This window comes from Salmo trutta, chromosome 14 (genome assembly GCF_901001165.1).
Source record: "Salmo trutta chromosome 14, fSalTru1.1, whole genome shotgun sequence".
Taxonomy (NCBI): Eukaryota; Metazoa; Chordata; class Actinopteri; order Salmoniformes; family Salmonidae; genus Salmo; species Salmo trutta.
In genome coordinates, this window is record NC_042970.1 from 39,658,783 (window position 1) to 39,682,110 (window position 23,328).

Sequence of the window (23,328 nt, forward strand, 5' to 3'; positions counted from 1 at the left end):
AAGTGACAGTGACAGCATGGAATTCAAATGAGGAGATGGACAGGTGAGAGAGGGAGAAAAGAGAGAATCTCCATTTGCGAGAAATGAGTAGACCTGTGCCACCACCGCGATGACCAGATACTCCCGGACTATGAGAGAACACATAGTCAGATGAAGAAAGAGCAGCTGGAGAAGTAGTGTTCTCTGGGGTGATCCATGTCTACGTCAGGGCCAAAAAGTCAAGGGACTGAAGGGTAGCATAGGCTGAGATGAACTCAGTGTTCTTGACTGCGGCTCGGCAGTTCCAAATGGTGCCAGGGACCCGGAATTCCACATGGGTTGTGTGTGCAGGGTACACTAAATTAGAAGGGTTGCAGCCAAGGGGTGGGGAGCATCTGTAAAGCCTACAGGGAGAGGTGCGAAGAGATATAGAAAACACACATATACTGTAGTTGACAAAGCTACAAAAGTGCAAAAGTAGATCATCTGTAAATAACTAGGTAAGGTACTCAAATGAGAGAGTGGTGTGAAGCCCTCCACTGTTTCCTTCCCCAAAGAACAACTCGACAGAACCGTCTTTGTTTCAGCAATGGTCTTAGTTTTGCGACAAAACCGCCACTCCACGACCACCGCTTACAGCTGCCACTGAGAAACCAGGCGATACTGAAGAACTAACAATAATTGCTAATTTCCTAGCAGAGATGGATAGCACAACTCCCTGTAGTAATTACTGATTGCCTAGGAGAGGTCTACATTGAGACCGAAGGGAGCAAGCATCTGTTTTTATTGTTAAAACGAGAGGCTGCCTAGATCTTTAATTTAAAGACCCTTGCTCTCAATGTAGACTTTGATCTGTAGCCATTCTTGTAAATATTGTGATTTTGCTACTCATTGTAAATGTTTATAGGCCTATGTAGCCAAATTGTATCTATGATCGCATGCTATCCATTCATATTTTTTTTATGTTATATTTATATCTGTAAATTAACCAATGATATCAAACCACACCCGACCATGATTACAGACCCCTGTGTGTGCCCTTTGATACTATAGAAACTAGTGACCCGCAGTGTTTGTCATTATGCCCTGATGAAGACAGCTTGTCTGTCGAAACATTGGTTATTAGGTTATTACATTATTGCATCTGAGCTCCTAGAGTGTGTGGCTCTCCTTTTCTTTTTCAAGTGTTCTACTCCATTAGCCAGCACCTCGCCTAAACAGGTGTGCATTTCTTTTGCCTCCAGACTCCTAGTTACAGTTTTGACTTTGGGGTCACTTAGAAAAGTCCTTGTTTTTGAAAGAAAAGCACTTTTTTTGTCCATTAAAATAACATCAAATTGATCAGAAATACAGTGTAGATATTGTTAATGTTGTAAATGACTATTGTAGCTGGAAACGGCAGATTTTTTTATGGAATATCTACATAGACGTAGAGAGGCCCATTATCAACAACCATCACTCCTGTGTTCCAATGGCACGTTGCTAATTGATCATTAGAAAACCCTTTTGCAATTATGTTAGCACAGCTGAAAACTGTTGTGCTAATTAAAGAAGCAATAAAACTGGCCTTCTAGAGACTAGTTGAGTATCTGGAGCATCAGCATTTGTGGGTTCGATTACAAGCTCAAAACGGCCAGAAACAAAGACCTTTCTTCTGAAACTCGTCAGTCTATTCTTGTTCTGAGAAATGAAGGCTATTCCATGTGAGAAATTGCCAAGAAACGGAAGATCTCATACAACGCTGTGTACTACTCCCTTCACATTACAGCGCAAACTGTCTCTAACCAGAATAGAAAGAGGAGTGGGAGGCCCCGGTGCACAACTGAGCAAGAGGACAAGTACATTAGAGTGTCTGGTTTGAGAAACAGACACCGCATAAGTCCACAACTGGCAGCTTCATTAAATAGTACCCGCAAAACACCAGTCTCAACATCAACAGCGAAGAGGCGACTCCGGGATGCTGGCCTTCTAGGCAGAGTTGCAAAGAAAAAGCTATATCTCAGACTGGCCAATAAAAAGAAAATATTAAGATGGGCAAAAGAACACAGACACGAGGAACTCTGCCTAGAAGGCCAGCATCCCAGAGTTGCCTCATCACTGTTGATGTTGAGACTGGTGTTTTGCGAGTACTATTTAATGAAGCTGCCAGTTGAGGACTTTTAAGTGTCTGTTTCTCAAACTTGACACTTTTGATGTTATTTTAATTTTCAAAAAATGTGCTTTTCTTTCAAAAACAAGGACATTTCTAAGTGACCCCAAACTTTTGAACGGTAGTGTAAATTGGCTTGAAAATCTAGCAATGATCAACAACCAACTCGACAGAGCTTGAAGAATTTAAAAAATTATAATGTGCAAATATTGTACAAGCCAGGTATGCAAAGCTCTTAGAGACTTACCCAGAAAAACTCACAGCTGTAATCTCTGCCAAGGTTGATTCTAACATACTTTGACTCAGGGGGTTGAATACATATGCAATCAAGATATATTAGTGTTTTATTTTTCAATTTTTGATAAATGTTAATAGGTTTATACCACTTTGACATTACAATGTATTTTGTGTAGATCGTTGACAAAAAAGTACAATTACAAAAAAATGTTTTACCTTGTAACACTACAAAACATCCGTCTGCAAGGATGACTGTAAGTCACTCTGGATAAAAACGTCAGCTAAATGGCATATATTATTAGAATCCCCATGAAAAAGTTAGAGGCTGTTGATTGCCTGCATACTGTATGTCTAATTATATAGCAATCTGTGTGTGTGTGGGGGGAGGGGGTGTTGGTGTGCGCGTGTGTGTGGGGGGGTGCGTGCGTTGTAGAGTTATTCTCATCCAAATGACACATCTCCACATTCTATTATTATCTAGCTGTAATATGATGCTGGTTTCAAATGTGTTTGAAGGCTAAATGAACTGCCATTGTCACAATCTCTGATGGATTTTTTGCAGACAGACTAAAATAAGGCAAATTTATATATTTTTAATATATTACATTACCAGTCAAAAGTTTGGACACACCTACTCATTCAAGGGTTTTTCTTCATTTACATTTTTATTATATACATTGTACAATAATAGTGAAGACATAAAAACTATGAAATAACACATGGAATCATGTAGTAACCAAAAAAAGTGTTAAACAAATCTAAATATATTTGAGATTTGAGATTCTTTAAAGTAGCCACCCTTTGCCTTGATGACAGCTTTGCACACTCTTGGCATTTTCTCAACCAGCTTCATGTGGTAGTTGGACCGCAGAATGAAGGAAAAGCAGTCAACAAGTGCTCAGTATATGTGGGAACTCCTTCAAGACTGTTGGAAAAGCATTTCTCATGAAGCTGGTTGAGAGAATGCCAAGAGTGTGCAAATCTGTCATCAAGGCACAGGGTGGCTACTTTGAAGAATCTAAAAGATATTTAACACTTTTTTGGTTGCTACATTATTCCATATGTGTTATTTCATAGTTTTGATATCTTCACTATTATTCTTCAATGTATAAAACAGAAACATTTTTGAAAAACACTTGAATGAGTAGGTGTGTCCAAACTGTTGACTGCTACTGTATGTTTTTGTTCAGCCACACTTGATTTGAATAGTCCCCTGTAAATTGTCTATAGATGCTTAAACTTTCACCAAACTGCAACTTGAAGAGAAAGGGAGCAGGCATATTAACAGGATGAGAGATAGGAGGTAGATTGGTGTGGAACAGTTGAAAGAAAGGATATGAAAAGAGGTTTGAAAGAGAAAGTGGCCAGGGAAGACATGATAGCTTGAGCTTTTCCAAAAGTATTTTTTATTTTTCTCTCTGCCTTACATTTGAAACTGTATGTGACTTGACACTCACCCAGTACCATTTTCTGTGAGTTCCTTTTAAGATTAAATGATTTCTAGAGAGAGGGTAGTTACAACAAAAAATTAATAGTGAAAGATTGCGGGCTGCGAATTCTAAATAATTGAAGAAAAAGAAAATGAGCATGGGTCGTGTTTTGTTGTGACGGGGAAAGGAGTTTTGACTTGATCAGGGGGAGACTTGAATGCTAAATGTGTGTAGTGTGTGTGTGTGTGTGTGTGTGTGTGTGTGTGTGTGTGTGTGTGTGTGTGTGTGTCTGTGTGTCTGTGTGTCTGTGTCTGTGTCTTTGTCTGTGTCTGTGTCTGTGTGGGTGTAGACATGTACCCTGAAATGCATGACTCCTCATTAGTGAAGCAGTGTACGACCATATCAGAGTTTGAGTAGTTGGCTGGCTGCAAGGAAACGACTAGAGAAGCACAGACTGACTGTGCAAATTCATCATTTATCAAGATGTTTTTTATTTAGTATTTGTTTTGCTTCCTCCCCCGTGACTGACTCGCTACACAATCCGTGGCCAAACAAGTAGGCCAAGCCATTACATTCTTGGAGAATTTGTCTCTCCTCTCCCGTATTTACGAGATGTGAAAGAATATGATTGGTCCTGTCTGGAGGGGTGGAGAGGAAGCAAGAATTGGTAACAATTTACTTTACAGTCCTATCACAGATGGTAGTTAGAAAACAACAGTAATAATTTATACTTTCTGGTAGAGTTTTGAAATTGATAAATCAAATTGCTAACTATTGCCACCACAGTGTGTGTGGTATCCGTGGGGATTAAACAACATACAAAAAAAATACACGTTTTGTTTGATGGCCAATACAATTGTATGTTATGTTAAAGCATCAGAAGGTACTTAGTGCTACTTCTTTCAATGAATACAGAAGAAACCAAAAGTAAGCTATTAGTAACAGTAATGTCATAACATTATGCAATGTCTAAGTAAACACCAGGTAAATTGAATACGGTAGCAAGACTACTGCTATGATCTGAAGAAGGAATATGAAAGTAAGCAAGTCTCTTTCTCACTGTAAGAATTTCCAGCAGTGCTCTCTCGTTTTAATAATGAAATGACCTCCCCTCCGGTGTCAGACTTTCTCATAAATGTGATTCACTTTTTTCTTACTGCTATGATGAAAAAGTAGGTGTGTGTGTGTGTTCCCATAAAAATCCAAGTCAATGTAGAAATGACTAACCCCTGCGTTTCTATTTAGCAGTGAATCTATGGCAGCAGTGAATGAGGCAGAGTGGTGTAATTGGATTACATAATGGAGGGCAGCAGCAGACAGTGTGTGTATGTGTGTGTTTTATATATACAATATTCACCCCCATTGGCATTTTTCCTATTTTGTTGCCGTACAACCTGGAATTAAAATAGATTTTTGGGGGGGTTTGTATCATTTGATTTACACAACATGCCTACCACTTTGAAGATGCAAAATATTAAGAAAAGAAAAAGAAAAAAAAACTGAAAACTTGAGCGTGCATAACTATTCACCCCCCCCCCCTTTTTTTTGCAGCAATTCAATTACAGCTGCAAGTCTCTTGGGGTATGTCTCCATAAGCTTGGCACATCTAGCCACTGGGATTTTTGCCCATTCTTCAAGGCAAAACTGCTCCAGCTCCATCAAGTTTGTTGGGTTCCACTTGTGTACAGCAATCTTTAAGTCATACCACAGATTCTCAATTGGATTGAGGTCTGGGCTTTGACTAGGCCATTCCAAGATATTTATATGTTTCCCCTTAAACCACTCGAGTGTTGCTTTAGCAGTATGCTTAGGGTCATTGTCCTGCTAGAAGGTGAACCTCCGTCCCAGTCTCAAATCTCTGGAAGATTGAAATAGGTTTCCCTCAAGAATTTCCCTGTATTTAGTGCCATCCATCATTCCTTCAATTCTGACCAGTTTCTCAGTCCCTGCCGATTAAAAACATCCCCACAGCTTGATGCTGCCACCACCATGCTTCACTGTGGGGATGTTGTTCTCGGGGTGATGGGAGGTGTTGGGTTTGCACCAGACATAGCGTTTTCCTTGATGGCCAAAAAGCTCAATTTTAGTCTCATCTGACCAGAGTACCTTCGTCCATATGTTTGGGGAGTCTCCCACATGCCTTTTGGCAAACACCAAATGCGTTTGCTTATTTTTTTCTTTAAGCAATGGCTTTTTTCTGGCCAATCTTCCGTAAAGGCCAACTCTGTGGAGTGTACGGCTTACAGTGGTCCGATGGACAGATACTCCAATCTCCGCTGTGGAGCTTTGCAGCTCCTTCAGGGTTATCTTTGGTCTCTTTGTTGCCTCCCTGATTAATGCCCTCCTTGCCTGCTCGGTGAGTTTTGGTGGGCAGCCCTCACTTGGCAGGTTTGTTGTGGTGCCATATTCTTTCCATTTGTGGTGCCATATTCTTTCCATTTCCATTTTTTTTCTCAGTGGGATGTTCAAAGTTTCTGATATTTTTTTATAACCCAACACTGATCTGTAGTTCTCCACAACTTTGTCCCTGACCTGTTTGGAGAGCTCCTTGGTCTTCATGGTGCCGCTTGCTTGGTGGTGGCCCTTGCTTAGTGGTGTTGCAGACTCTGGGGCCTTTCAGAACAGGTGTACATATACTGAGAGCTTGTGACGGATCATGTGACACTTAGATTGCACACAGGTGAACTTTATTTAACTAATTATGTGACTTCTGAAGGTAATTGGTTGCACCAGATCTTATTTAGGGGCTTCATAGCAAAGGGGGTGAATACACATGCACGCACCACTTTTCCGTTTAAAAAAAAGAATAATTTAAACAAGTAATTTTTTTCCTTTCACTTCACCAATTTGGACTGTTTTGTGTATGTCCATTACATGAAATACAAATACAAATCAGATTGTAATGCAACAAAATTACAGGTTGTAATGCAACATAATAGGAGAAACGCCAAGGGGGATGAATACTTTTGCAAGGCACTGTATATTTAAATGTTTTATTATCAAATACACTGGATAGGTGCAGGGAAATGTGTTGTTTTACAGGGTCAGCCATAGTAGTATGGCGCCCCTGGAGCAAATGTTGGTTAAGTACCTTGCTCAATGGCACATCTTAACCAAGATGGCAGCGCAGTAGGACTTGCATATCTGTCTTTGTCTTATCCCGTGTCTTATCCCATGTAAATAGCAGGTCTTTTTCATATATATCTTCATCTCGATTTCTATCTGCGAACTAAACATACTTTCCTGCAACCCGCCTCACCCAATGTGGTATGGATCTGCTATTTTTATTTCTTATAACTGGAACTTCCATCAGGAGCTAGCCAGCTAACTAGCTACTAGTCTTTGTTAGCCACGGCTAGCGGTTCTCTCCTTTTTTTCACCGGGATCCTGCCAGTCGGCACAGCGTGATATCAACCAAGAGCATATCGGACTGCTTCTCTCCACCATATCAGCGGATTCCTGCCGCTCTGGATCATTACACCGGATCATTACTCGGGATCATCCCAGCTAGCTAGCTGTAAATGAGTGGCTACTGTTAGCTAATGCCTCTGTCCCGAAGCAAGCACCAGCTAGCCTTGAGCTAGCCTCGAGCTAGGCCCATATACCAGCTAATTCTAGGGCTACAATACCTCCTTAGCCAATTGGCCTGGACCCTTTATTGTCGACACGGAGCCCCACCAATTCATCATGACTGGACTGCTGACGTGATCGCCCGATGTAGTCTCAACGGGCTATTCTGTTACGATATTGCCGAAGAACCATCTACTAGCCCCGGCCCGCTAGATTTTCTGAACGCTGTGTCCCCTGCCTTCCTAGCGTAGTAATGACTACCGAATAGCACCCTGACTCACCTATTGCTGCTCTTTTGACCCTATGATCACTCGGCTACACAGCTGATGCCCCCTGGACTGTTTCAATAACACGGTACCTCATTTTGTTTACCTGTCTGCCCCAGCCTCTAACTCAGGTCCTGTTTGTACCTAACTGACCCACTCTGCCCATTCATCGCCATTTACCCATTGTTGTCTTAGCTCTCCTGATCAACACCTGTGATTGCTTTATGCCTCTCTCCAATGTCAATATGCCTTGTCTACTGCTGTCTTGGCTAGTTTGTATTGTTTTATTTCACTGTAGAGCCCTCAGTCCCACTCAAAATGCATTAGCTCTTTCATCCCATCCCACACACATGTCGAGATCTCACCTAGGTTAACTGATGCCTCCAGAGACTAAACCTCTCTCATCAACACACACGCATAGGTTTACCTCCACTGTACTCACATCCTACCATACCCTTGTCTGTACATTATGCCTTGAATCTATTCTACCATGCCCAGAAATCTGCTCCTTCCAACCGCACTAGACGACCAGTTCTTATAGCCTTTAGCCGTACCCTTATCCTACTCCTCCTCTGATCCTCTGGTGATGTAGAGGTTAACCCAGGCCCTGTTGCCCCCAGTTCCACTCCTATTCCCCAGGCACTATCATTTGTTGACTTCTGTAACCGTAAAAGCCTTGGTTTCATGCATGTTAACATCAGAAGCCTTCTCCCTAAGTTAGTTGTTTTCACTGCTTTAGCACACTCCGCCAACCCCGATGTCCTAGCCGTTCTTGAATCCTGGCTTAGGAAGGCCACCAAAAATTCTGATATTTCCATCCCCAACTACAACATTTTCCGCCAAGATAGAACTGCCAAAGGGGGTGGAGTTGCAATCTACTGCAGAGACAGCCTGCAGAGTTCTGTCATGCTATCCAGGTCTGTCCCTAAACAGTTCGAGCTTCTACTTTTAAAAATTCACCTTTCCAGAGATAAGTCTCTCACTGTTGCCGCTTGTTATAGACCCCCCTCAGCCCCCAGCTGTGCCCTAGGCACCATATGTGAATTAATTGCCCCCCATTTATCTTCAGAGTTTGCACTGTTAGGTGACCTAAACTGGGATATGCTTAACACCCCGGCCGTCCTACAATCTAAGCTAGATGCCCTCAATCTTACACAAATTATCATGGAACCTACCAGGTACAACCCCAAATCCGTAAACATGGGCACCCTCATAGATATAATACTGACCACCCTGCCCTCTAAATACACCTCTGCTGTCTTCAACCAGGATCTCAGCGATCACTGCCTCATTGCCTACGTGTGTAATGGGTCCGCGGTCAAATGACCACCCCTCATCACTGTCAAATGCTCCCTAAAACACTTCAGCGAACAGGCCTTTCTAATCGACCTGGCCCGGGTATCCTGGAAGGATATTGACCTCATTCCGTCAGTAGAGGATGCCTGGTTATTCTTTAAAAGTGCTTTCCTCACCATTTTAAATAAGCATGTCCCATTAAAAAAATGTAGAACTAAGAACAGATATAGCTCTTGGTTCACTCCAGACCTGACTGCCCTTGACCAGCACAAAAACATCCCGATGCATGAGCATTGAATAGCCCCCGCAATATGCAACTTTCAGGGAAGTTAGGAACCAATATACACAGGCAGCTAGGAAAGCAAAGGCTAGCTTTTTCAAACAGAAATGTTCATCCTGTAGCACAAACTCTAAAAAGTTCTGGGACACTGTAAAGTCCATGGAGAATAAGAGCACCTCCTCCCAGCTGCCCACTGCACTGAGGCTAGGAAACACTGTCACCACCAATAAATCTACGATAATCGAGAATTTCAATAAGCATTTTTCTACAGCTTGCCATGCTTTCCACCTAGCTACACCTACCCCAGTCAACAGCTCTGCACCCCCCACAGCAATTTGCCCAAGCCTCCCCCATTTCTCCTTCACCCAAATCCAGATAGCTGATGTTCTGAAAAAGCTGCAAAATCTGGACCCCTACAAATCAGCTGGGCTAGACAATCTGGACCCTCTCTTCCTAAAATTATCTGCCGCAATTGTTGCAACCCTATTATTAGCCTGTTCAACCTCGCTTTCGTATTGTCTGAGATCCCCAAAGATTGGAAAGTTGCCATGGTCAACCCCCTCTTCAAAGGGGGAGACACTCTAGACCCAAACTGTTATAGACCTATATCTATCCTACCCTGCCTTTCTAAGGTCTTCGAAAGCCCAGAAAACAAACAGATCACCGACCATTTCGAATCCCACCGTACCTTCTCCGCTATGCAATCTGGTTTCCGAGCTGGTCATGGGTGCACCTCAGCCACGCTCAAGGTCCTAAACGATATCATAACCGCCATCGATAAAAGACAATACTGTGCAGCCGTATTCATCAACCTGGCCAAGGCTTTCGACTCTGTCAATCACTGCATTCTTATCAGCAGACTCAACAGCCTTGGTTTCTAAAATGACTGCCTCGCCTGGTTCACCAACTACTTCTCAGACAGAGTTCAATGTGTCAAATCGGAGGGCCTGTTGTCCGGACCTCTGGCAGTCTCTATGGGGGTGCAACAGGGTTCAATTCTCGGGCCGACTCTTTTCTCTGTATATATCAATGATGTCGCTCTTGCTGCTGGTGATTGTCTAATCCACCTCTATTCAGACGACACCATTCTGTAAACTTCCGGCTCTTCTTTAGACACTGAGTTAACAAACCTCCAGACGAGCTTCAATGCCATACAACTCTCCTTCTGTGGCCTCCAACTGCTCTTAAATGCAAGTAAAACTAAATGCATGCTCTTCATACCTAGGTGTCTGGTTAGACTGTAAACTCTCCTTCCAGACTCACATTACACATCTCCAATCCAAAATTAAATCTAGAATCGGCTTCCTATTTCGCATCAAAGCATCCTTCACTCATGCTGCCAAACATACCCTCGTAAAACTGACTATCCTACCGATCCTTGACTTCGGTGATGTCATTTACAAAATAACCTCCAACACTCTATCAAAATTTTTTATGCAATCTATCACAGTGACATCGTTTTTGTCACCAAAGCCCCATATACTACCCACCACTGCGACCTGTATGTTCTCATTGGCTGGGCCTCGCTTCATACTCGTCGCCAAAACCCACTGGTTCCAGGTCATCTATAAGTCTTTGCTAGGTAAAGCCCCGCCTTATCTCAGCTCACTGGCCACCATAGCAGCACCCACCCGTAGCATGCACTCCAGCAGGTATATTTCACTGGTCACCCCCAAAGCCAACTCCTCAGTTGGCCGCCTTTCCTTCCAGTTCTCTGCTGCCAATGACTGGAACGAATTGCAAAAATCACTGAAGCTGGAGACTCATATCTCCCTCACTAACTTTAAGCATCAGCTGTCAGAGCAGCTTACCAATCACTGTACCTGTACACAGCCAATCTGTAAATAGCACACCCAACTACCTCATCACCATATTGTTTTTTTGTTTTTTTCTTCTCCTTTGCACCCCAGTATCTCTACTTGCACATTAATCTTCTGCACATCTATTACTCCAGTGTTTAATTCCTAAATTGTAATTATTTCGCCACTATGGCCTATTTATTGCCTTACCTCCCTAATCTTACTTCATTTGCACATACTGTCTATAGACATTTCTATTGTGTTATTAACTGTACGTTTGTTTATTCCATGTGTAACTCAGTGTTGTTTGTGTCGCACTGCTTTGCTTGGCCAGGTCGGAGTTGTAAATGAGAACTTGTTCTCAACTGGCCTGCCTGGTTAAATAAAGGTTAAATAAAAAAAATTAAAAAATTGACAGATTTTAACCTTGTAAGCTCAGCTATTCTAACCACGACCTTTCGGGTACTAGCCCAATGCTCTAAGCGCTAGGCTACCTGCCGTGTGTGTGTGCATGCGTGCGTGCGTGTGGTTTGCCAAAATTATTGGCACCCTTAATAAAGATGAGCAAAAAAGACTCATCTTATTAAATAAATAATACAAATACTGAAAATGACATTATGTTACACTAATACAATTACTCAAAGAAAGAGTAATAAAAAAATCTCAAAGGGATAGATGTCGAAATTATTGGCACCCCTAAAGATTCTTATAAATAAAATCAAACAAAATAAAATCTGCATTAACATGCAACTTTTTATGTTCATTCAGCTTAAGGAACTGTATTGTGGCCTTTCAAGGTGTCCTGTTTCACTGGGATATAAAAATGAGGTAACACACAATTAAAAAACATCACCGTGAGGAAAGGCAAAGAACTCACAAACGAAAAGAGATGAATGGTTGTTGACCTTCATTAATCCAACAATGGGTAAAAAAATAAAATAATAATAATAATAATAATATATTCCACTTACCACTATTAGGGCAATAATTAAGGCGTTTAAAACCACTGGAACAGCGGTAAACTCACTCAGACCACTCCCACACAGTCCTAGCAAAAATTCACTTGAGAAATTGCTCTTTGCTAAGGAGCTATTTTTGTTTATTTTTGACCATTTTAATTGAAAACAATCATAGTAAGGTACTTAATTGCTATCCAGGAAATATTTGATATTGAGTTAAAAACAGCTGCATTGGACTTTTAAACAACATCTCTTTCTTTGAGAAATTGTATTTGTATAAAATAATATATATATTTTTTAAATTGCATACAATATGGCTCAGTATCTGTATTCTTTATTTTATACAGTCTTTTTTTGCTAATCTTTATCAAGGGTGCCAATCATTTTGGAGGTGACTGTATATTATGTTCTCCAAGGCCACACAAAAAGAGCTGCTGCTGCAGGAGTGGACTGTCATCACTGGAGCAACAATGAGCTGAGCTCTGTGTGTGTGAGTGCCTTTGCTAGTAAGAGAAGAAGCATGCTTCCAGAAAGGTGTTTTTTCATGTGTGTGTGTGTGTGTGTGTGTGTGTGTGCGTGCGTGCGTGTGTGTGTGTGCGTGTGTTTGCAAGTGTGAATGAAGCAGAGAATTCTCAACTCACATGCAAACCGCACAACGCCTGTTTCTCACTAAGACACCGTGGGTGGATGTGCAAAGGGTGTGTGTGTGCCTGTGTGTGTGCATGCATGTGAGTGTGTGTGTGCGTTTAATGGTGCTCCTTTTTGTGAAATTGAGCTGGAGATGGTATTTTCTCTCTGAGGGAAGTGCATAATGGAGAATGTGGGCTAGATAGTTGTAGGCTGTTCTAAATGATGTTTAATGTTGCTCAATGCTTCCATCCAGCTGTCTTCTTTCAGTCCCACGTTTTTTTATCCTCACTCTTTCTAGCCCTCTTTATCTCCCTTTTCTCTCTCTCTCTCACTGTCTTTCAGTCTCTCCACCACTCTTTCCCTCTATCGTTCTCTCCGCACCTCCTTCTCGCTTTCCCTCTCTCTCTCTCTCTTTCAATATCAACAGCCAGGGTGATATAAATAATGCATCAAAGTACATTAAAAACATTAGCAAGGCGATGAAAGAGGGAGGAAAGGAGAGAGAGAAAGGGAAAGGGTGACTGGGTCTTAAACAAAGGAGTGTTATTGTGCATGGAGAGATTTAGCAGGCCTGGACTTTTTACACTGAGGAAGAGATGGTAAAAAATACAGTAATATACTAAATTGTTCCCCTAATATTGTCAACCTCTTGTTGTTTACTGTGTTTTCAGGTCGTTAACGTTAGAGCCAAACATGGCTTTATTGAGCTCCATCTAATCCAGAGTGTTGGCCAGTCCACTAACCATGAATTTAATTCATTACGGTGTATCACTCAACAGTGTTTTTGTTTTGGTTAGTCTGTGCATTGTAATTGCAACAAATTGGGAGAATTTAAGAACCGTGACGCATACACCCTTTCGTACACTACCCGACAACACACACACACACAGACACAAACACGTGCACAAACATGCGCGCATCCACACACATACACCCTTCGCTCTCTCTCTTTCCCCTCTGTGGAACGTCGTTCCTGCACACCCCCGTCTCCCTTCCCTCCTGGCAGCGTGGCGATTGGCATATTAAAACATTGATTGGCAGCGAGTGTTTTGCGGCGTGTATTACTGAGACGGAGAGCATTGGGAAAGCAGCCAGGATTGACAGAAAGGCAGTGGAAGAATGGAAGGAGGAGTGTAAAGGATGAGTGTAAAGCAGGAATGTAAAGGATGAGTGTAAAGCAGGAATGGAAGGAGTAGTGTAAAGGAAAGAGGGGGGAATGGAAGGAGGAGTGTCTGGGCTGGCCAGAGAGAGCTAAAGAGGGCTCACATGCAGGGTGACAAGGCCTTATAGAAAAACTGGGTGTCTAGAGTAGTTAAACAGATAGACGGACAGATATATGGATAGACGGACATAGCCAGACCAATTCAAAATGATGTATCTACAGTATATAGGGGCTAGTGAACTGCAATGCACTTATACAGAGCGTGCACAAGAACATCACACTACCAAATATGTAAGAATGCATCCCCTCCCTTTTCTCGCCATCCTTTTTCATCTCCGTCTTTAAATTCCTGCACCTGTACTATCTAATCTCAAGTCCTTCTCTCCCAACCTATGCAATTACATTATACAAAACACATTTACAAGACGTGTTACTTATTTGCCAAAGCTGTCATCAACATTTAGTAAATGGTGTGTAACTACTTGATGTTGAGTAAGCAATCCTAACATCTTTCTCTATCTCTCTTCTCTCTCTCTTCTCTCTCTCTCTTCTCTCTCCAGATGAACAGGCCTATCCAGGTGAAGCCTGCGGACAGCGAGAGTCGAGGAGGTAGTGCTCCACTTCTTTAAACTTGGCTGCCGTCCCACATCAGTGTCACCATTACCCCTCTCTTTCCATACACCCATGCGCGCACGAACACCGACGCACGAACACACACACACACACACACACACACACACACACACACACACACACACACACACACACACACACACACACACACACACACACACACACACACACACACACACACACACACACACACACACACACACACACAGTCCCACTCCCAACATGTCACGCTTAATGGCCCTACCTCGACGGGAACTGACAGAATCCCAGCCAGCCCCCACAGGGTTCTCAAACATTTGTAATGTGTTACATAAACATTGGTCACACTCTCTCTCTGTATTGCTCAACTCTCTTAAAATAAACGTTCTCCGTCCAACACCAATTTAGTTGCGAATTAAGCATAAGCGAGTTTTGAATAGCATCAGCTAGAGAGAGAGAGAGAGGGGAGGAAAAGAAGTGAGAAAAAATGAGAAAAAATCATATCGCGTGAGAGAGATAAAGGTGGAGAATGGGAGAGGAGGCAGGAGAGGGAGAAGGAAAGAAAGAAAGAGAGAGAAAAAGTAGAGAGCATTTGAGGGGAAGAAGGACAGAAAGAGAGGGAGAGAGGAAGGAGAGAAGAAGAGAGAGAGAGAGGTAGAGAGAGTTACTGAGGGATTGCATGACTTCCTCCCTGTTTATTCCGGTCCTCTCTAACTGTGATTGATGGAGCTGTGGAGTGAAGAGAGAAACAACTGGTGGGAGGGCTCGAGAAGGATTCATACTTTTCTCCCTCACCCTCTCTCTTCCTCTACCTCTCTCAATCCCCCGTTTCCCACATCTCTCCCTCTCTCTTCTCTACCTTATTTTTCTCTTTCTCTATCCATCCCCTCTTTCTCTAAGTCCCTCTTCCTCAAATCCGGGCCTCGCACCACTGCTGGTTTTCATTCTTCCCCTCGAACCAAGGACTGATTCTGCCCTGAAAACACATTCAGGCCTTTTAGCTTATTTGAAATGGAGGTATTGTGACTAGTTTTCTGGACACAGATTAAGGGCGTTTTCACACATAGTTCTGAGCTATAGTTCAAATCAGAGTTTGATTATTTGTTACATTGTATTTTCTTTTTTTTCAGTTGGTCCGGTCGGTTTCACATTGCCAAATTTCAAACGAACTAAAATGCCTAAACAAAACCACATGTTAATGCAAGTCATTTGTTTATTGGAGAAAAATGTTCACGTTAAATCCATCTATGATTATCAAAAATGAAAATGTATGTCACAAACTTCATATTACTTTCTTTTTGGTCTTCCAACAACATGCGGGAGGAAACAGCGCCGCTCTAACTGCACCTTAAATGGACTATTTTCAGTGGCCTGTATCCCCGGTATAGCCCGTCTCCCCTAATCTGCATCGGATGCGCTCATAAATGCGGTGCGATTTACAATGTTTCAAAGATATCAAGTTATGGTACTGTGTGGATAAAATGTTCATAGTCAAACAACCAATAATACCTATTGTTATTTTCCTGTGTTTGGTCTGGACTGCATTCTCATCTGCAGTGAACCGCACCACCATACAAATGGAATCAGACTGAGACCACCCTTTTTGAGTGAACCACAGTGCGTTGTTTAGAGTGTTCACACCAGTCCAAACTAGCCGAACTAAAAGGGAAAACGTGCCAAAGTTGGGAAAAACCGCTCCAAACCAATTTGGTGTGAAATCCCCCTAAATCTAGCCCTGGACTAAAACATGATTTAAATGTAGATTCTCCAATGAGCATAGTTTTTAATCCAGGAGTAGGGTTAATCTGTGTCAGGGAAACAGTGAAACTCTCCTCAGAACGGCCTCACCATAGAGTTGGTTCGATGGACATTATCTAGTCAAAAACCGCTTTATGGTCCTATAGACTTGGTCTGCAAACATTGCATCACTTCAAACATCCCCGCCCTAGAGAGTCAAAGATTTATTGGTTCCTATTGATTTCATCTCAAAATGAATATGATAGTGTGTTGTGTTAAGCATTGTTTCCCTCTGAGAGATGTAACGATTACTGGTGCAATCCCATGGGAACTGTGAAGACTTTGGCAGTCAATGTGTGTGTCCTCCATCCCTGATCTCCGGGCCACACTTGTAAACATCCCCCCCTGTGCAAGGCCAGAGCCGAGATTAGTCTTGTTGACTCTGCAAGGACAGCCTGTCAGGCAAAGGCAGAGGATGGAGCAGACCCTAAACAAACACACACGCTCTCAGCCTTGCACACTGAAAACTCGATACACTTGAAAACATTCACAGACACACACACACACACACACACTCGTCACAAGTGCACACACACGTGTGCGCACACATACCTGTTCATGACCAGTTCCTCTTTGTTTCAGAAGACAGAAAACTATTTGTGGGAATGCTCAACAAGCAGCAGTCTGAAGATGATGTGCGACGTCTCTTTGAGTCGTTTGGCAGCATTGAAGAGTGCACCATCCTTAGAGGTCCTGATGGAAACAGCAAAGGTCAGTGTTTGTGGTTCCACCACCACAGCTATGTAATGTTCATCATCACACCATAGCATTAAGGACATTTCAAACATGTCTTTATTTATTTGTATTTGTTTGAGTTGGGATTGAAGCAATTAAATCATTGTCACCTTGACTTAACAATAGCCAGATGCAATGTATTCTATCATCACACTTTAGCGTGCTTTCATTTCCGGGATTTTATCTTAATTGGCATTTAGCCTATGCCTGGCTAACAGTGACCTTTTAGGAAGCTTCACCATACTCTTCATCAGGATCCGGGGTGAAGTTTCCCCTAGGTACAGATCTAGGATCAGATTCCCCTCCCTCAAGAATGGCGCTGCAATGAATTGCTGCCGTTTTACGAGCCCCTGACCAATTCTGCTATTTAGTGGTTTTTTTTGCGTTTTTGTACATAATGTTCCGTCATCGTTTCCTATGACCGAAAAGAGCTTCTGGACATCAGAACAGCAATCACTAACCGCGATTTGGATGAAGATTTCTACCTTAGTGATTCGGCAACCCAGGACATACTGCTCACCCCGGACAAGGCCCTAATCCCAGAGACTCGGAAAAGGAAGAGACGGTGTAAGAGAGGCCGACGTGCGGGCACCCTGACGAAACTACGTTGGCGAGTAAATAAACCGTGTCTACCCTCCTGGAAAATAAACTGTACAAGCTCTGTTCGAGACTATCCTATCAACAGGACCTGAAGAACTGTAATATCCAATTTTTCTCTGAGTCATGGCTGAACAACGACATGGATAATATACACTGAGTGTCGGTAAAAATTAGGAATACCTTCCTAATATTGAGTTGCACCTTTTTCCCCCAGAACAGCCTCAATTCATCAGGGCATGGACTCTACAAGGTGTCGAAAGCGTTCCACAGGGATGCTGGCCCATGTTGACTCCAATGCTTCCCACGTTTGTGTCAAGTTGGCTGGATGTCCTCTGGTGGTGGAACATTCTTGACACACACGGGAAACTGTGTGTGAAAAACCCTGCAGCGTTGCAGTTTTTGACACACTTAAACCGGTGCACCTGGCACCTACTACCATACCCCGTTCAAAAGCACTTAAATATTTTGTCTTGCTCATTCAATGGCTGAATGGTACACATACACAATCCATGTCTCAATTGTCTCAAGGCTTAAAAGTCCTTATTTAACCTGTCTTCTCCCCTTCATCTACACTGATTGAAGTGGATTTAACAGGTGACATTAATAAGAGAGCATAGCTTTCACCTGGATTCACCTGGTCAGTCTATGACAGGGAAATAGCAGGTGTTCCTAATGTTTAGTACACTTAGCGCACACTTAGCTGTTTTTTTTATGCATGGGCATAATGAAACGACAGCCTCGGGTAAGCTCAAGGAGGGAGGTGTGTGTCTCTTCTTTTTTTACAACAGATGGTGTCCAATCTCTAATATTAAGGAAATCTTGAGGTTCTGCTCGCCTGAGTTAGAATACCTCATGTAGACCATACTATTTACCAAGGGAGTTTTCATCTATATTTTTCGTAGCTCTCTATTTACCACCACAAACCAATGTTGCCACTAAGACCGCACTTATCGAGCTGTATAGGGTCATAAGCAAACAAGAAAATTCTCATCCAGAGGTGTTGCTCCTAATGGCCGGTGATTTTGATGCAGGGAAACTGAAATCCTTCTTACGTCATTTCTACCAGCATATCACCTGTGCAACTAGAGGAGACAAAACTCTAGATTACCTTTACTCCACACACAGAAACGCATACAAAGCTCTCCCTCGCCCTACATTTGGCAAATCTGATCATTACTCTATCCTCCTGATTCATGCTTACAAGCAAAAACTCAAACAGGAAGTACCATTGAAGTGCGAGACGCTAATCTGGACGCTTATAAGAAATCTCGCTACGACCTCCGATGAGCCATCAAACAGGCAAAGCATCAATGCAGGACTGAGATCGAATCCTACTAAGCTGGCTCTGACGCTTGTCGGACGTGGCAGGGTTTGCAAACTATCACAGATTAGAAAGGGAAACACGGCCATGAGCTGCCCAGTGACGCGAGCCTTCCAGATGAGCTAAATGCCTTCTATGCTCGCTTCAAGGCAAGCAACACTGAACCGTGAGTAAGACCTTTAAACAGGTTAACATTCACAAGGCCGCAGGGCCAGACGCATACTCAAAGCGTGTGCTGACCAGCTGGCAAGTGTCTTCCCTGAAATGTTCAATATCTACATGTTTCGAGCAGACCACCATAGGTAACCTGTTAAAATAACTATTACCCATAGCACTCACATCTGTAGCCAGGAAATGCTATGAAAGGCTGGTCATGGCTCACATCAACACCATCATCCCAAACACCCTGGACCCACTCCAATTTGCATACAGACCCAACAGATCCACAGATGATGCCATCTCTATTGCACTCCACACTGCCATCTCTCAGCTGGACAAGATTAATACCTATGTGAGAATGTTGTTCATTGACTGGAGCTCAGCGTTCAACACCATTGTGCCCTCCAAGCTCAGTACTAAGCTAAGGACCCTGGGACTGAACACCTCCCTCTATAAATGGATCCTGGACTTCCTGACGGGCCGCCCCCAGTTTGTGAGGGTAGGCAACAACACATCTGCCATACTGACCTTCAACACGGGGGCCCCTCAGGGGTGCATGCTTAGTCCCTTCCTTTACTCCCTGTTCACCCACGACTGCATTGCCACTCATGACTGCAGAACCATCATTAAGTTTGCTGACGACATGACGGTGGCAGACCTGATCACAGATGATGATGAGACAGCCTATAGGGAGGAGATCAGAGACCTGGCAGTGTGGTGCCAGAACAGGTTGGTTTTAAGTGTTGATGCAGTGTATTGGTTCCAAAACTACCTTTCTAAAAGAACAGAAGGGTATGAAATCTGAGTTTCGAAGGCTTACAAAAGGAGTTCCCCAGGGCTCAATTTTAGGTCCGATCCTTTTTACACTGTATATACATGATATAGGGAAGACTGTTGACCCTGCAAATCCCCATCTGTATGACGATGACACAAATATTTATTCTAGCGCAGCTCATATTGAGAAGGCTTTTCAGGATTTACAGTTGGCTTTTGATGTTATTCAAAAGGCAGCTATTCGAATTGAAACTTGTGCTTAATGCAAGGAAAATAAAATGTACGGTTTTCTCTTCCCTGAAAGTAAACAGATGGAGTCTCTTGGAGATTTTAACTATAAAAGGCCAGCAAATTGATAGGGTCACCTCCTATCAGTATCTTGTGATTTGGTTAGATGAAAAGCTGAATTTTAAACAGCACATTAATAATTTTACCAAGAAACTGAAGTTGAAATTGGGTTTCTATTTTAGGAACAAATCTGACTTTTTTTACTCACTTCAAAGCACCAGAGGTTTTTATTTATCAGTGCTGGATTATGGTGATATTGTCTATGCAGACCTCAGCAAATACCTTAACAACTCTGGACACAGTGTATCATGGTGTTTTAAGATTTATTACAAAAGCTAGATCACTCACACATCACTGTGATTTGTATGCTATGGTGCAATGGACTTCTCTCTCCAACAGGAGGCTAAAGCACTGGTACACTTTTTGTGTACAAAGCATTGATAGGACAACTCCCTTTGAATCTCTGTTCCTTACTGACCAGATCAGTCACTCAATACAGTCTTCGTTCATAGTCGCTGCTGTCCTTGTCTGTACCTAAGGCTAGAACTGAGATGGGGAAACAATCTTTTTCCCATAATTCCCCTTCATCCTCGAACATGCTTCAAAAGATATTAACGTTAGGGGAGTTAGTGTCCTTGCCTGTTTTTAAGACTCTGATCGACAACACTGTTTGTGATAGCTGCAGTTGTTTCTTATATTCAATTTAATCCGTAACTTGTGACATTAAGGATATATCATGGTCCACACACACCAACACAGTCGTGAAGAGGGCACGACAACACCTCTTCCCCCTCAGGAGGCTGAAAAGATTTGTCATGGGCCCTCAAATCCTCAAAAAGTTCTACAGCTGCACCATTGAGAGCATTTTCACTGGCTGCATCACCACCTGGTATGGCACATGCTTGGCATCCAACCGCAAGACGCTACAGATGTTACTGCGTACGGCCCAGTACATCACTGGGGCCGAGCTCCCTGCCATCCAGGACCTCTATACCAGGCGGAGTTAGATGAAGGCCCTAAAAATGTCAAAGACTCTAGCCACCCAAGTCATAGACAGTTCTCTCTGTTACCACACGGCAAGCGGTACCAATGCACCAAGAAAATACTAAACTGACCCAAGATCAGCGTCTAGGGGCAACTTCATCTTACACCCTTCATCAGTGCTCTTCATTGGCAGGCTTTAGTGGTAAACCTCATTAGGTTGGTCAGTGCTGCTTCATTGCTTTACTTCATGTTGTTCATCAGTGGGCTTACACTAATCAATATGCTTCATTGCAACTAAGCCCAATGAATACTGTACGCTTTATCATTCACATTCATCAATAAGCCTCATCAGGGAACTCTGTCAGTGAGTTGAATGGGAACGATGGGGACGCCCAATAATCACTGAGCTTGATCATTCAGATTCATCACTGAGTTTTATCGATAGTACTTTAAGTCAAATAATTATCGTTGGGCTTCATCAGTCAACTCCTTATGGAAGGGGGTTTAAATGATGTGGATAGTGACAGACTGTCTGACTGATTGTCTTTTCTCTCTCTCTCCTCACTCTCTCTTTTTTCCTCTGTTTATCTCTCTCTGTGTGTTTCCCTCCCTCTCTGCCCTGTCTCTCTCTCTGCTTCTCTCTCTCTCACTCTTTCTCTCAGGTTGTGCATTCGTAAAGTATTCCTCTCACGCTGAAGCTCAGGCAGCTATCAGTGCGCTACACGGCAGCCAGACAATGCCTGTGAGTTCAGTATTCAATATGGTGAGTGTATCAGCTAGTGTGTGTCCTTGGTAGTGTATGTTTGTATGTGTTAACACATGTACTCCTCTGCTCTCTCTCTCTCTCTCTCTCTCTCTCTGTGTGTGTGTGTGTGTGTGTGCGTGCGTGCGTGCATGTGTGTGTATGTGTGTGTGTGTGCGTGCGTGCGTGCGTGCATGCGTTTGCGTGCCTGCTTACCTGCGTGTGTGTGGCAGGGTGCGTCCTCAAGTCTGGTGGTGAAGTTTGCCGACACGGATAAGGAGCGCACCATCCGGCGCATGCAGCAGATGGCTGGTCAGATGGGCATCTTCAACCCCATGGCCCTGCAGTTTGGGGCCTACGGGGCCTACGCACAGGTTGGACACACACACACACACACACACACACACGCGCAAATACAAAGCAGGGTATGAGCTGAAGCACAAAAACAGTGCAGACTAAACTTAACAAAATAAAGTCACACTCTCTTTCTCACTCTCCTTCCCTCTCTCTCTTCCCATATCTCCCTCCTTTCCCCTGGCTCCCTCTCTCCCCATGCAGGTGCAGCAGCAGCAGGCAGCGTTGATGGCGTCAGTAGGCCAAGGGGGCTACCTCAGCCCTATGGCAGCCTTCGCCGCCGCACAGATGCAGCACATGGCTACCATCAACGGACTCCCAGGAGGGCACATGACCCCCACCTCAGGTGAGGGCAGCATTCAAGTGTTCAACTTCTCCACATGTAAGGCAACCATGTTAGGACATTATCAGCTTGGGCGGGGGCCGAGACTTAGTTGTAAGATAAATCTCCCTTAGTTGTCAGTATAAAACGATCTCAGTTGTCAGACCAAACTCTGCCAGTTAACTGGCCTGACAACTAGCAATGTCACCTGCTCATCTCTCTCCCTTTCGTCATCTCTATCTGCCAGGTGGCAGTACCCCCCCTGGTATCGGCGGCCCCACAGTGACCAGTATCCCCTCGCCCATCAGTGTGAATGGTTTCAATGGAATGCCGCCCCCTCAGGCCAACGGGCAGCCCTCTGCCGAAGCTGTGTACACCAACGGGATACACCCCTATCCTGGTGAGCCTCCCACAACCACCCATATTAAAGGTTTAGTCGTTTAGAAGACGCTCTTATCCAAAGCAACTTACAGGAGCAATTAGGGTTAAGTGCCTTGCTCAAGGGCACATCGACAGATTGTTCACCTAGTCTGCTCTGGATTCAGCACAACATACACTTGCTTTAGGATATATAGAGACAATATAACACACATTCACTCACTCACTACCTGTGTGAAACACACTCACCATAAGGCACACAGAGTACACCCAATTATCTACATACAGTAGATGGATAGAATTGTTTTCATGTTTTTACCAGTTAAGTTGACTGAGAACACATTCTCATTCATAGCAACAACCTGGGGAATAGTTACAGGGGAGAGGAAATAAATTAGCTAATTGGAAGCTAGGGATGATTAGGTGGCCATGATGGTAGGAGGGCCAGATTGGGAATTTAGCCAGGACACCGGGGTTAACACTCCTACTCTTACGATAAGTGCCA

At 43.3% G+C, this 23,328-nt stretch overlaps 1 protein-coding gene across 14 annotated transcripts in view; it reads left to right on the top strand.

Moving 5' to 3' along the window:
* The window catches only part of celf4 (CUGBP, Elav-like family member 4), a 107,373-nt gene that overhangs the window by 73,841 nt on the left and 10,204 nt on the right, over positions 1-23,328 (top strand). For 5 of the 14 annotated variants that reach the window (XM_029775776.1, XM_029775785.1, XM_029775777.1 and 2 more), the window contains exons 3-8: positions 14,318-14,366; positions 16,749-16,877; positions 21,690-21,790; positions 22,003-22,143; positions 22,328-22,469; positions 22,693-22,845. In XM_029775776.1, the coding sequence (XP_029631636.1) occupies positions 14,318-14,366; positions 16,749-16,877; positions 21,690-21,790; positions 22,003-22,143; positions 22,328-22,469; positions 22,693-22,845 (715 nt within the window). The remainder of the gene's footprint in view (positions 1-14,317; positions 14,367-16,748; positions 16,878-21,689; positions 21,791-22,002; positions 22,144-22,327; positions 22,470-22,692; positions 22,846-23,328) is intronic. The other 9 variants (XM_029775782.1, XM_029775784.1, XM_029775786.1 and 6 more) reach the window with 4 other exon arrangements.